The 14,774-nt window shown below is 40.2% G+C and overlaps 1 protein-coding gene across 2 annotated transcripts in view; it reads left to right on the top strand.

Annotated features, from left to right (window-relative positions):
- The window catches only part of HERC6 (HECT and RLD domain containing E3 ubiquitin protein ligase family member 6), a 101,975-nt gene that overhangs the window by 72,092 nt on the left and 15,109 nt on the right, over positions 1-14,774 (top strand). For both annotated transcript variants that reach the window (XM_045570835.1, XM_045570832.1), the window contains exons 12-17: positions 302-491; positions 5,752-5,906; positions 8,395-8,508; positions 8,880-8,980; positions 13,125-13,131; positions 14,622-14,774. In XM_045570835.1, the coding sequence (XP_045426791.1) occupies positions 302-491; positions 5,752-5,906; positions 8,395-8,508; positions 8,880-8,980; positions 13,125-13,131; positions 14,622-14,774 (720 nt within the window). The remainder of the gene's footprint in view (positions 1-301; positions 492-5,751; positions 5,907-8,394; positions 8,509-8,879; positions 8,981-13,124; positions 13,132-14,621) is intronic.

Raw genomic sequence — 14,774 nt, 5'->3', positions numbered from 1 at the left:
TTAGCCCAGGCAGACCTGGGTATGGATCCCTGCTCTGCCACTTTCTAACTGAACAACCTCCACACGTCACTCAGCACTGACAAGCATACGTGTTTCACTTTTATTTCCTTATGCACTCCCGTGTAAAATCGGAATGAAGGCTTTCACATACTACTTCAGGGGCATTTGGGATGCAAGGAAGGACGAACAACAGGTTCCAGGAAAACTAAGTGGTTATTCTAATTGGAAAGTAGTGGAAGGAAACCCCTGGTCCCAAAACTTACCCTGGGCCTTTCTTCCTCTGATCCCGTTTCCACTGCAGATAACCACGAGCCTCAGGGATAACCTCCTCAGAGCTCTCCCATGCCATTCTTTACGCCAAGAAGCACTATCGGTTTTCCTTCTGCTCCCACAATGTCCAGTGATGCATCATCCTAAAAACTGGGGAAGCCTGGTGGTTCCGTTTGCACAGGCTGTTGGTACAATGAGTGACCGGTCTTTACAAGTCCTGAGTAAGTTTGATTACTTTCATGTTACTTTATTTGAACTCTCTATCACTGTCTGAAGTAGAAGTTGTAGCAAATTTTGAATAGATTTCAAAGTCTACAAATACTTGAGTACATGATATGTCGATTATTGAAAAGATAAACCTATGCCAAAACCGGTTTGGCTCAGTGGATAGAGCATCTGCCTATGGACTGAAGGGTCCCAGGTTCGATTCCAGTCAGGAGCATGAGCTTGGTTGCGGGCACATTCCTGGTGGGGGGTGTGCAGGAGGCGGCTGATCAATGTTTCTCTCTCATCGAAGTTTCTGGTTCTCTATCCCTCTCTCTTCCTCTCTGTAAAAAAATCAATTATATATATATATATATATATATATATATATATATATATATATATATTTTTTTTTTTTTTTTAAGATAAACCTAAAGCAATTATAATCATTATTGTTACACAGGCATGTATGATTCTTAGACTCGGACATAGCTTTGACATCAGAGTTTAGTAACTGTAGAGGATCCAGTCATGATAAATCCATTTTAAAACTTTTTGCTCATGCTGTTTTAAAACTTTAGCCATTTTAACCAGAGGGGATGAAAAGAAATGATAAGCTTTGTGTTCTTATCATTTATTTTATTCACTACAATAGGATGTCTTTTACACTTTTTAAGCTAGTATTCAAAGGTCCAAAACTTAAAAGGAACAAAGGATATATACAGTGAAATATGAGCCACCTAGTTCCCCTCTCAGAGAGCAATTCCTGTTTCTTGTGTACCATTTGAAATATATTATGTATAAAAACATATAGAAATGCATGTTTTAATGGTAGCATACCATTCGCATGCTTTGGCAACTTGCTTTTCCCCATTTAACAGTATATCATGGAGAGCATTCTGCTGTTGGACCTATAGAACTGCCTTATTCATTGTAATGTCTGAATAATTTCTATTGGGAAGATATGCTATGAAGAGTTGTTTCTAAATGTTTGTTATCATAAGAGTGCTAACGTGCATTTCTTTGTGCATATATTAATGTACACAGTCAGGGAAAATTCCAGAAAGTAAAATTATTAAGTCTAATTACATATGCATTTAAAATTTTGAGACAGTTTGCCAAATGACCCTCCTCAGAAGTCTGGGCCACCAGGTAGCCCCACTTCAAGTGGCCACACTGTAGTCTAAGTAAAATGCACCCCTGGACAGTAGCCACCAGGACAGAGGATGAATGTTTACCCTTCACAACAAATATGACAGCAGCAGCCCATGAATTCATTTTTCTACAGTGGTATCAAACTTTTGGTCTTTCCCATTCTGAAAAAATAATCTAATTTTCTTTTCTTTTCTTTTTCTTTTTCTTTTTAATAAATCTTTATTGTTCATATTATTACAAATGTTCCTCTTTTTTTTTTCTCACTCCATTGCTCCCCTCCACCAGGTTCCCACCCCACCCTCTGCCCTTTCCCCACCCCCCATTGTCCTCATCCATAGGTGCACAGTTTATAATCAGTCTCTTCCTGCACCCCCCATTCCCCTTTTCCCCAAGAATCGTCAGTTCACTCCCCTTCCATACCTCTGATTCTATTATATTCACCAGTTAATATTGTTCATCAGGTTTTTTAATTCCCTTGGTTTTTAGATTCACTTGTTGATAGTTACATATTTTTTGTTCATAATTTTTGTCTTTATCTTCTTCCTCTTCCTAAAGAACCCCCTTCAGCAATTCATATAATTCTGGCTTGGCGGTGATGAACTCCTTTAGCTTTTTTTTATTTGTGAGGCTCTTTATCTGGCCTTCGATTCTGAGTGATAGCTTTGCTGGGTAGAGTAATTTTGGCAATCTGTAGGTTCTTGTTATGCATCACCTTGAATATTTCTTGCCATTCCCGTCTGGCCTGCATGGTTTCTGTTGAGAAATCAACTGACAATCGTATGCGTGATCCTTTTTATAGGTAACTACTTGCTTTTCTCTTACTGCTTTTAATATTCTCTCTTTGTCTTTTGTTCTTGGAATTTTAATTATGATGTGTCTTGGTGTGGTCCTCTTTGGATTCTTTTTGTTTAGGGTTCTGTGTGTTCCTGGACTTGTAAGTTTATTTCTTTCACCAGGTGGGGGAAGTTTTCTGTCACTATTTCTTCCAGTATGTTTTCAGTATCTTGCTCTCTCTTCTTCTGAGGCCCCCATAATTCTTTTGTTGGTTCACTTGAAGTTGTCCCAGAGATTTCTTACACTATCTTCAACTTTCTGGATTCTATTGTCTTCTTGCTTCCGTGGAGGAGTGTCCTCTGGCTCTTTGTGTTCCAAATCTTTGACTTGATTCTTGCAATCTTCCATTCTGTTTTTAGGACTCTGTATAATATTTTTTATTTCAGACAATGTATTCTTTATTTCTAGTTGATCCCTTTTCATTCCAATTTTAGTATATGTGCTGCCGAAGCGAGCACTAGTTGATCCCTTTTCATATCGTCATAGGTCTCATTTATTTTATCGGCCTTTTCTAGGAAATTCTTGAAAAACCTTATAACCATGGTTTTGAACTCTATATCCAGTTGCTTGTTGTCCTCCATTTCTTTCATTTGTGATCTCTTTCCTTGTCTCAGCATTTTCGCTGCTTCCCTGGGTTGGTAGGGTGGCTTTGTGTGCTAAGATGTCCTATATGGTTCAGTGAGTCAGCCTCCCAGTTACCTGAGGTGGACACTCTTGGTGCACCCCTTTGTGGACTGTATGTACAGCCTTATTGTAGTCTTGATTGTTGTTGATATCACTGGGAGGAACTGACCTCCAGGCCAATTGGCTGTGAGGTCAGCTGTTTCTATGCCAGGAGACAGCCTTATTTGACTAGACTTGGAAAATTATAAAAGCTTCAGTGCTCAGTTTGGAAAGGGTGGAGTTTCAGGGTGAAGCCTACTACCTTGGCTTCCCGTTAGCCCCGCCCTATGAGGTTCCTGAGTCTCAGTGTTCCTCAGTGTCCTTTGGTACTCGCTGCAAGCACCTCTGAGAGAAAGGTGCCCTCGAGTTTCACCCATTACCAGACAGTCTAGTCTCTCCCCCAATGCCCTGGAACTGGGGTTCGGTGCAGTTAGAAGTGGGGTTCAGAACAGTCTAGAGCTTTTGTCTCCTTCCTGCTAGGGCACAGTCAAGTCTGTCCTCTGCTCGCATTCATATGTGCACCTCCGGGGCTCTGCCTTTCGCTGCTCCCCTGAGTTCCTGCCCTACAGCCTAGATTCTCTCTGTATGAGCCTGGGTCCCCAGGGTCTTGCCCAGAACTGGGGTTCAGTGCAGTCGGAACTGGGGTTCAGCACAATCCATAGCTTTTATCTCCTTCCTTCTAGGGAACGCCAACCAGGCACTCAGCCATCCCTCCTCTCCGGCTGCGTCCTTTCTGCACATGCCCACTGTGTCTTCGTACCTTAGGCTTTTACAGCTCCTCTGATTTTCCTTCTGGTTTTCCCTTTCCTTCTAGTTGTAGAATTTCCAGTCAGTTAACTTTGCTGTAGTTCTGGATAATGTCCATTTTGTATTTTAGTTGTATTTTTCCAATTGTTGTGCGAGGCTGCAGTTAGATGTTTACCTATGCTGCCATCTTGGTTTCTCCACTTCTTAATTTAATTTTCTCATTAAGAATGAGGTTGTGCTGGTTTCCTTTTGTTGTTTGTTTGTTTGTTTTGTTTTATTAATCCTCATCTGAGGATATTTTTCCATTGACTTTTAGAGATAGTGCAAGGAAGGGGGAGAGACAGAAAGAGAGAAACACCAATGTAAGAGAGACACATGGATTGGTTGCCTCCGGCAAGCGCTCCAACTAGGGCTGAAGATCGAGCCTGCAACAGAAATACATGCCCTGTACCGAAATCGAACCCAGGACTCTTCAGTCCTCAGGCAGATGCTCTATCCAACTGAGCCAAACAGGCTAGGGGGTGCTGGTTATTTTTTATGTCTCAGCTCCTTTGTATATCATATCTGAGAACTAGCAGTTCTTCCCTCTTGCCCATTTTTCTGTCTGTTGTTAGTTTATATTTAGGAGGTTTCAAACTATTATGGCAGCTAATCCTTTATCAACAATATGAGTTATAAATTTTTTCTTTAGGTTATTAAAATTGATTTTACTTTGTGGTATTTTTGCCATGCATGATTATTTTTAAACATGTTTATGAAAGCCTACTGTATTAGCATTTTCCTTTATGGTTCTTGAGTTTGGGTCAGATTTCAAAAAGACTATCTCATCCTAACTGGTCTGGGTCAGTGGATAGAGCATCAGCCTGCAGACTGAAGGGTACCAGGTTCAATTTCAGTCAAGGATATATATCTTGGTTGTGGGCACATCCCCATATGGGGGTGTGTAGGAGGCAACTGATAGATGTTTCTAACTCTCTATCCCTCACCCTTCCTCTCTGTAAAAAATCAATAAAATATATATTTTTAAAAACAAAAAGAGTATCTTACTCTCAAACAAAAAAACAAAAACATTCCCATGCTCCAATTAGAATTTTTATTGTTTCATTTTTAAGCTTAAATCTTTGATCCATATGGAGTTTATCTTGATTAAATTTTTTTCTAGATCAGTTTCCACTTGTCCCCAGACATTTATTGAATGATCTGTTTCATTGCCATTAATATGCAATGTCACCTTTATCATATACTAACCTCTCATGTGCATTTGGATCCATTTAGGGAATTGTGCTACATTGATCTTTTCATGCATTTGGGTCATACTATTTTAATGACATTAGTTTTATAATATATTGGTAGGTTTATCCTGTAAAGGTACAATAATCTAGATTGTAACTCAGTAATATTAAAATATTGTTATTGATATAATTTTATATAAAAATATATCCATATATACCAGTTGTGTATAAAATCTGAAGACATGGATATTATTTTTTACAGATTGAAAATATCCTTGATGACATTGTATGTGTATGTGTATTCACCTATGTATGTTCTCAGACTTTATAAATAACCTATAGAATTACAGTTTGAAAATCATAAAATCAATCAAGTAATCAAGCATAAATATGAACTATCAACACATTTCTTTAGAATCCTGAATTTGAGCTTTTAATTCCAATAATACTTAATCAGGGAAAATATTTTTTTCTGTAGTAAACGTTGTCCAGGATGATATCCTTAGGAAACATATTTTATGGTTTTTGTAATCATAAATGGAAAAGATTTCTTTCTCATATTAAAGAACCCAGTAGAAACCGAGGGAGTATTTTTGAGGGGAGCAGAGGAGTATATACTTATCATGGCTGATTTTGCATCCCTCAGAGAAGTGTTGGGCATCTTTGCAAGAGTCTTCTTTCAACACACTGGTCCAGATGCTTAAATCAGCCATCATTGCTCAAATGACTTTCTGGATTGAAACACCTCAGAATAACTGCAATGTTAAAGCTCTTCTAGAAATGATGAAAGAATTGTATAAGGTAAGTGTGCATCTAAGGAATGTATACACCATCTTGCTAAATACAAATCTCTTAGGTCTCAGCCAATTGGAGTCTTGTTCTGTTATGTTTTTCATTACAGAAAGAATATTTTATTCAGCCTTAATAATTCAAAATTTTGCTTGTTTTGCTAACTAGATAGACTCTGGAGGAATATAATACATGTAATATATTAGTTGCACAAACACTACTCAAATATGACAGTGGTTTAGTATTTTCATTAGAATGCACAACATAATCTAGAAGTAACCTAAGGTTAAGCTATTAACAAACTTGATATTGCTAGGGGACAGAAGCGGAGCCAGAGCATTTTCAACAAAACAAGAGAATTCAGTTGATATCATTCCATTAAAAATTAGCTAAAATAAGATTCATTTACAAATAAATTGCTAAAATGGCAATCAGAGCAAAGTTCACCATAAAACATCAATCTCAATAGGAGAAAATATTATATACAAGAATTAATGCTTTTCAGAAGTACTATTATAGTACTATTTCTAAAGTAGTATATTTATTTTTTTCTCCAACTTTATTGAGATATAATTGACATATAACATTGTGTAATTTTAAGGTGTGCAGTGTATTGATTTGATACACTTTATATATTACAAAATGATTAATACCATAGCTTTAACTAACACCTCCATCACCTCATGTAGTTACTGTTTGTTTATTGTGGTGATGACACTTAAGATCTACTTGCAACTTTCAAGAACATAGTATAGTGCAGTTGACTGTAATCACCATGTTGTACATTAGACCCACAGAACTTACTCATTTTATAATCGGAAGATTGTACACTTTGGCCAACATCTCCCCATTTTCCTCATCCCCAAGTTCCTGACAGCCATTACACTACTTTTGTTTTCTATTAGTTTCGTTTTTTTAGCTTCCACATATTATTTTTTTACAATTCATACAGCATTTGTCTTTCTCTGTCTGCCTTATCCCACTTAGCATAATGTCCTCAAGGTCCATCCATGTTGTCCCAAATGTAAGGACTTCCTTCTTTCTCGTGGTTAAATAATATTTCATTATATATGTGAAAAGAAGTGTATAAGATAGATGAATGAACATCACATATTCTTTATGCATTCATCCATCCATGGATGTTTAGGTTGTTTCTTTCTTAGCTACTGTAAACAAGACTGCAAAAAACATGGTGGTGCAGATATCTCTTTAGAGAGTGATTTAATCCCTTAGATATATACCCAGAAGTTGGATTACTGCATCATATGATAGCTTTTAATTTTTTGAGAAACTTCCATGCTGTTTCCATAGTTCCCTTTTCTTCACATCTTCACCAACACTTGTTTTCTCTTGTCATTTTGATGGTAGCCATCCTAACAGGTGTGAAGTGTTATCTTCTTGTGGTTTTTATTTGAATAGAGATATCTATTCAGCTCCTCTGCTCATTTTATTTTTTAAACAGATTTTTATTGATTTCAGAGAGGATGGGAGAGGGAGAGATAGAAACATCAATGATGAAAGAGGATCATTGATTGGCTGCCTCCTGCAGACCCCCTAATGGGGATCGAGCCCACAACCAGGCTATGTGCCCTTGCCTGGAATCAAATCCGGGTCCCTTCAGTCTACAGGCCGATGCTCTGTCCACTGAGCCAAACCGACTAGGACTCCTCTGCTCATTTTATTTTTTTTACATTTTAAAATTTTATCTTTATTTTGAAAACTTTATAGATGTTTCCTCCCCCTCTCCCCCTTTGCCCCTTTCTAGCTCACACCCACCCCTTCCTCAGGTCTTCACCACACTATTGTCTACATCCATTGCTTATGCTTACATGCATACATGTTTTTACTTTTTTTCCCCCTTAGGATCACAGTATGTATTTTTTAAGTCTTTACTGTCTTCTTCTGAAAGGCCTTCTTGAACCCTTTAATTCCTTCTCCAATGAGAAACTGTGTCCCTCATTACTTGTTGTTTTCACCTATTAGACCATGGATCACCAGTTGGCTGTTTATGCCTGTGGGCAGCTTATTGAAACACATCCACACTCACTCGTTTACATATTGTCTAGGACTGTTTTGTGCTATAAAATGTCAGGGTTGAATAGCTGCAGCAGAGACTGTATAGTCCCAATCTCAAAATATTTGCTATCCAGAATTAGGAAAGGGTTTGCTAACTATTATGCTAGACAGTAAGCTTCATGTAAAGCTAGGACAATTTTTTACCTTATGTTTTGTCCCACACCTAGCAAATAGTGTGCACTAAATTATTATTCATTCATTAATGGAAAAAGGGCTGAATTTTTATCGTGCTTTTATTCTCAAGATCTGGGAACTATTTCCAGAAAACTTGTGTCCCAAGAATTGCTGTAGCATCTCCACTGCCAATTGGAGAAATTATAGTGTTGGGTTTTTTTTAAATGGAAGTTTTATAGAATTCTACTTCATCAGAGATTACATCATTTGTCAATAGAGAATGATATTCACAGGTCATATTCTCTTTAAGGTAAACAAAGCAACTTGTCAATTACCAGAGAACACTTTCATCATAAATGAACTCTCCACTATGTTGAACTTTCATGAAGATAGAAGAAGAATGTTCCATAGAGATAACAATATGGTAAGAGTAACATTTTTCACTTCTGAGTGAAAATACCAAAAGGGCTCTGAATATTTTCATACTTTAAAGGGGGACACACCAATTGCTATGTGGGTATGTAGGTATCACGTTGACAAATCAACATTTGAAAATGTCCTTACTGGAATGCTGACTATGCTAAATTAGATAATCATTGAAAGCTTAAATCTTTCACTCCCAGAACAAATGCATTTTCTTAGAAATTTGTTTCTAAGTAATTTGGATTCTTAAAAAAAAAGATTCTAGAAAAATATAATTTTTTCTAGAGGGAAATAATTTAAGGTGATGAAGTAAAGGAATGACATTTTTCTTTTCTTTTAATTATCAAAACTGTTAACCTTTTTGTTTCTTAGGTAACTGCAGGAAACTTCAGTCCCATTATTTTCAGTGAATTTCCATTTGTCTTTAACTTGCTATCCAAAATTAAATTATGGCAAGTTGATTGCATTTTGAAACAATGGATAAAACAACGGGTATGTATGCCTTACATTTTTATTATGTAAAACTTCAAACATATACAAAATACAAATAAAGGTGTAATGAATCCCATCACCAAGTTTTAGCAGTCATCAACATTTTGCTACACTTTTATTTATTACTTTTGTTGTTTTGTAGTTGTTAATATTTTTGCTGAATTATTTTGAAGCAAATCCCATACCCGCCTTCTTCACCTCTCCATACTTCGGCGCATTATTTCTGGCTGTCTCACTCTGATTTATGCTGAGATTCATCAGTGGGTTCAGTTGGTAACCACATGGCATTTCCATTGTAATGTTTCCCATTAAACTTGTATTTAATTATTCCATCCATTGTTTTGGTTAAAGTTTGCAAAACAGCAACATTTCTAGTATTATAATTTCTTCCAAAGTTATGAACTGCAAAGAACATTTACTTTTTTTACTTTCTTACTTTTTCTGTAAAGAACTTTTCCTCCTCAATCAGGGCTATTTGGCTCCCCTGAAAAATCATCCATATAGGAAGGTAGATTAATGCTTAATCCTTTTCCGTGCATTGCAGTTGGACCAATTTATGTTACCACTAGCAGTGCATGAAATGCCTCTTTTACACTATAACCAAGGCAGAAAAGCTCTGTGATCTTTTCCAATTCGATGGGTTAGCCATGATATTCCAATTTAATTTTTTAATTATGTTTTTATTTGTTTCAGAGATAGGAAGGGAGAGAGGGAGAGGGAGAGGGAGAGGGAGAGGGAGAGGGAGAGGGAGAGGGAGAGAGAGAGAGAGAGAGAGAAACATCAATGATGAGAATCATTGATTGGCTGTCCCCTGCACCCCCCCCCCCCCACTGGGGATCAAGCATGCAACCCATGCATGTGCCCTGACCAGGAATCAATCTCTTGTTTCATGGGTCAAAGCTCAACCGCTGAGCAACACCAGCTTGCTCAATTTAATTTACATTTCATACACACACACACACACACACACACCACACGCCTAAATGAACTTATGACCGAATGACAGGAATGACTGGAACGACTGGTGGGCCAGTAGTTATGATGTGCACTAACCACCAGGGGGAAGACACCCAACAGAGGAGCCCCCTGGTGGTCAGTGCGCTCCCACAGCCAAACCTCCCACAGCCAGCCAACCACCCCTGGTAGCTCCCTGTGGCCGGCCAACCTCCCACAGTCCCTCCTCCAAGGCGACTGCAGTCCCTCCCCCTGTTGCTTCCCCTGGCCAGTCCAACCCTGATTGGGACTGGGTAAGATGGCCCCGATCGGCCCTGATTGCCAGCCAGGCCTAGGCACCCCACCCATGCACAAATTCATGCAACGGTCCTCCAGTTGTTATATAATGGGGAGGCCTCACTTTCCTACTATGAGCAATACTGAAATGATCAAATAAATGCTCTTTTTCTCTCCTCTACCTATTTTTAGTAACTATAAGTTCTTAGTTGTTACTCTTTGGATTTTCATATCTGTTTAAGAGTCTTGGAGTTTGAGCCCTGGTTGGGTAGCTCAGCTGATTAGAGCATCATCTCAATAGACCAAGATTGTGGGTTTGATCCCCAGTCATGGCATATATAAAGAACAGTCAATGAATGAATAAATAAGTGGAACAAATCAATGTTTCTCTCCCCCCGTCCCTCTCTCTCTCCCCCATCCTCTCTCTCTAAAATCAATAACAATTTCTTTAAAAGTCTTGGAACTTGATTTGTAATCCCCAAATGATATTCTTTTTTTTTTAATGTATTTTATTGATTTTTTATAGAGAGGAAGGGAGAGAGATAGAGAGCTAGAAACATCGATGAGAGAGAAACATCGACCAGCTGCCTCTTGCACACCCCCTACTGGGGATGTGCCCACAACCCAGGTACATACCCTTGACCGGAATCAAACCTGGGACCTTTCAGTCCGCAGACCGACGCTCTACCCATTGAGCCAAACCAGTTTCGGCCCAAATGATATTCTTTTATTCCCAGTGAATTTATCCTGTTTTCCATTTAATCCCTTCCTTCGTTCTTTTTCTGGTAGTTGTATTTTTCCCACAAAACACTTACATGGTATTTTGTCTTTCTTGTCACCATCAGCCTTAGTTCTCTATACACTCACCACGTGCACCGTTATGCTAACGATTTTCCAAACATTTTTTGATTGCTGAAGCTTGTTTTCTAGGCCATTCCTCAGGAAAGATCTGCATCTACTTTGTAAGAGCCATAGCCAGTTTGGCTCAGTGTGGACCAAAAGGTCTTGGGTTTGATTCTAGTCAAGGGCATGTATCTTGGTTGCAGGCTCCTCCTCAGCCCAGGAGAAAACCAATTGATGTATTTCTCTCACATCAATGTTTCTCTCTCTCTTCTACTCTACCTAAAAATCAATGGGAAAATATCCTCAGGTGAGGATTAGCAAAAGAAAAAAAGAAAGACCATAAGAGAGACTTTAAGGACTTACAGGAATCAGAAACATATCCATTACTGTTGCTAATAATTCAAAGGAGATGGGCCAAGTGAAGTCTGGGACACCACATGCACAAAAGGAGTCATTTCAGTAATAAAATACTTCCTTTGCATTCCCTATTAATTATAGAGCTTATATGACACTTTCCAATAAGCCATACCTGATAAATCCATAAATACCACATCCTATATAATAAAAGCCTAATATGCAAAACAACCAAATGGCAGAATGACCAGTTGATGGGGCTGGTGAGCGGGCACCGCCAGACCAGCCAAGGCGGGTGCCAGCAGGCAGAGGGAGGGGATGGCGATCAGGGGGTGGCAGCGACCACCAGTGGCAGAGGGGTGATTGAGGGGCAAGGCCAGCAGCTCACTGGCCAGCGCTGTCCCCTGATTGCCCTGCTGGTGGCCTCCCACAGAGGGAGGCCAGACTGTGGCCTTCAGTCAGACATCCCCTGAGGGCTTCCAGACTTAATGCACAGGCCAGGCTGAGGGGATCCCCCCCCCCCCCCCCGACAGTGTACAAATTTATGGGCACCAGGCCTCTAGCTTATTAATAACTTAGATGGCCCAGCTTATTAATAACTAGAGGCCTGGTGCATGAAATTCGTGCACAGGAGGGGAGTCCCTCAGCCCAGCCTGCACCCTCTCCAATCTGGGATCCCTCTCACAATCCAGGACTACTGGCTCCCAACTGCTTGCCTACCTGCCTTCCTGATTGCCCTTAACCACTTCTGCCTGCCAGCCTGATCACTCCCTAACCACTCCCCTGCCAGCCTGATTGATGCCTAAATGCTCCCCTGCCAGCCTGTTTGCCCCTAACTGCCCTCCCCTGCAGGCCTGCTTCCCCCCCTTACCCTCAACTGCTCTTCCCTGCAGGCCTGGGTCCTGCACAACTGTCCTTCCCTGTAGGCCCAGTCACCCCAACTTCCCTCCTCTGCCAGCCTGGTTCCCCACAACTGCCCTTCCCTGCAGTCCTGATTCTCCCCAAATGCTCTCCCCTGCAGGCCTGGGTCCCCCCAAACTGCCCTTCCCCTGCATGCTTGGCTGCCCCAACTGTCCTCCATTGCAGGCCTGATCCCCCCCTCCCCCAACCACTCTCCCTTGCAGGCCTGGCCCCTCCCAACTGCCCTCCCCTGCTGGCCATCTTGTGGCAGCCATCTTGTGTCCACATGGGGGCAGCCATCTTGTGTGTTGGAGTGATAGTCAATTTGCATATTGCTCTTTTATTAGATAGGTTCATCAACCTAGGACCGAGTACATCCTGCTAAAAGCATTCCATAGTTAAGGAATCTCCCTTTAGTTACTTTATTAGTGTCTATCAGCAGATTGACTTGGTTATCTCTTCTGTTTCCCAACCATCTCTCTCTCTCTCTCTCTCTCTCTCTCTCTCTCTCTCTCTCTCTCTCTCTCTCCCTCTCTCTCTCTCTTTCAATTTTCCTGACATTCCTGGTAATGGTAGAAAATATATTAAATCTTTCCTTCCAACTTTTCCTTAAGTTCCCTGTGAGCAAAACTTTTCCCTCTACATTATTTTCTTCTGTAGAAATTTTCTGTCTAAGCTGACTACTCTGTTAGTGAGGGTTGAGTGGATAGTGGACCCAGGCAAGTTACATCTTTGAAGAATTGGGAAATTTTTGAGGACAAGAAAATTCTTAGTTGTGGTTGTCATGGGTGAAGTCACAAAGCAGGTTACACGATTCTGTCCTCCAGAGGAGAGATGATGGACGTAGTCAAAACTATAAGCTCCAAACTAGATTATCAATAAAATGCACAAATGTAGAAATGGGAAACCAATACATGGAGAATGGGAATAGAGAAACTGGAAAGTAAGATATACAGGTTTCAAGTCCAGTTCTTGGGTATGTGAGAGAAGCCTGGCCAACACCAGGACGCATACACCGTCCCGTTACAGTCATGCAGGATGTTGCTGGCCACTCCCTGGCACTCAGAGCCACAGGACATGCAGCTTTGCCGTCAATATGACTGAAGTGTCCCAGAGTCGCAGATTCCCAGACCACAGGAGGAGAGGACCCACCACCAGAAAGGACCAGGGTGACACTTGTTCCATCTCCCTACAAATGTGGAGCTTCTTGTTTCGTTTGTTTATTTGTTTTAATATATTTGTATTGATTTCAAAGAAGAAGGGAGAGGGAGAGAGATAGAAACATCAATGATGAGAGAGAATCATTGATCGGTTGCCTCCTGCACATCCCCTACTGGGGATCAAGTCTGCAACCCGGGCATGTGCCCTTGACCTGAATTGAACCCGGGACCTTTCAGTCAGCAGGCCAACGCTCTACCCACTGAGCCAAACCAGCTAGGGCTGTGGAGGTTCTTTACAACAAAGGTCCTAGGGGAAAACCAGAAGAATCTAGTGGAATCACATATGATTTCTCAGTAGCACAGATCTGGGACAGAGCTTCCCAAGCCCAGAGCCATATGCATGCAACTTCTCTGAGATGCTCTGAGGGTGCTAATATGGGCAACCACACACAGTCCGGAAACCTGGAATAGGATGGTTATTATCCACCTGTCTTGCTGTCATAATGGTGGCATTGGTTTATGAGACCTAAATATTCTTTTATTGTCCTTGCGCTAAAGTTAAAGGTCAAAGCAAGGATAGTAATTCCAACACTAGATTTCTAATTCAAGGGAGTTGAGCAGAAACAAGAGCAGGGAGCTAAAATGGTGAGGGCACGTTGAGAATTTAGAAAAGCTTAATGGAAGTACTTTGTAGGGTAACAGAGAACAATTTTCTCTGAGCAAGTCTTTCCTCTAGTCTGTTTTCTACATCTCACATTATCCCTGAGCTTCTAAATTGCCTGTACATTTTTGAGAATTATTGTGCCAACACTCTTCTTAAAAACTGGTGGGAGAATGTACCTGCATGGCGAAGACCACTATTGCTTTTAAGGATCATGTTTACTAAATAAGTGCTCAGAGATAGCTTTTCATTTCTTAGCTATACATCCATGATGATAAATCCCTTGTACAAAATTCCTAGATACCCTTTTAGCTTCCATAGTGTACATATGATGCTCTTTTCCTCAAATTATTACAATATGAGCATATATAGCAATGGTAGGCATAATTGTATGTTAGATAAAATGGATTTATCTGAAATGATAAGTATTTCCTAATATTCCTGTGAAGATTCCTAAAATATTTCTTCTTCTAGGAGTCACAAATTGCGCATATGATTTCACTAGGGAAGAATGAATTCTCTCCACCACCCGAATTTTTACTTCGAGTCAGACGAAGTCACCTGGTTGATGATGCTCTGCATAAATTAAACATAGCGGAAGACACTGACCTTCAGAAAGAATTGGTG

Source organism: Pipistrellus kuhlii, unplaced genomic scaffold, assembly GCF_014108245.1.
Source record: "Pipistrellus kuhlii isolate mPipKuh1 unplaced genomic scaffold, mPipKuh1.p scaffold_m20_p_1, whole genome shotgun sequence".
In the NCBI taxonomy this organism is placed as follows: Eukaryota; Metazoa; Chordata; class Mammalia; order Chiroptera; family Vespertilionidae; genus Pipistrellus; species Pipistrellus kuhlii.
This window is presented reverse-complemented; position numbering and strand designations above follow the sequence as displayed.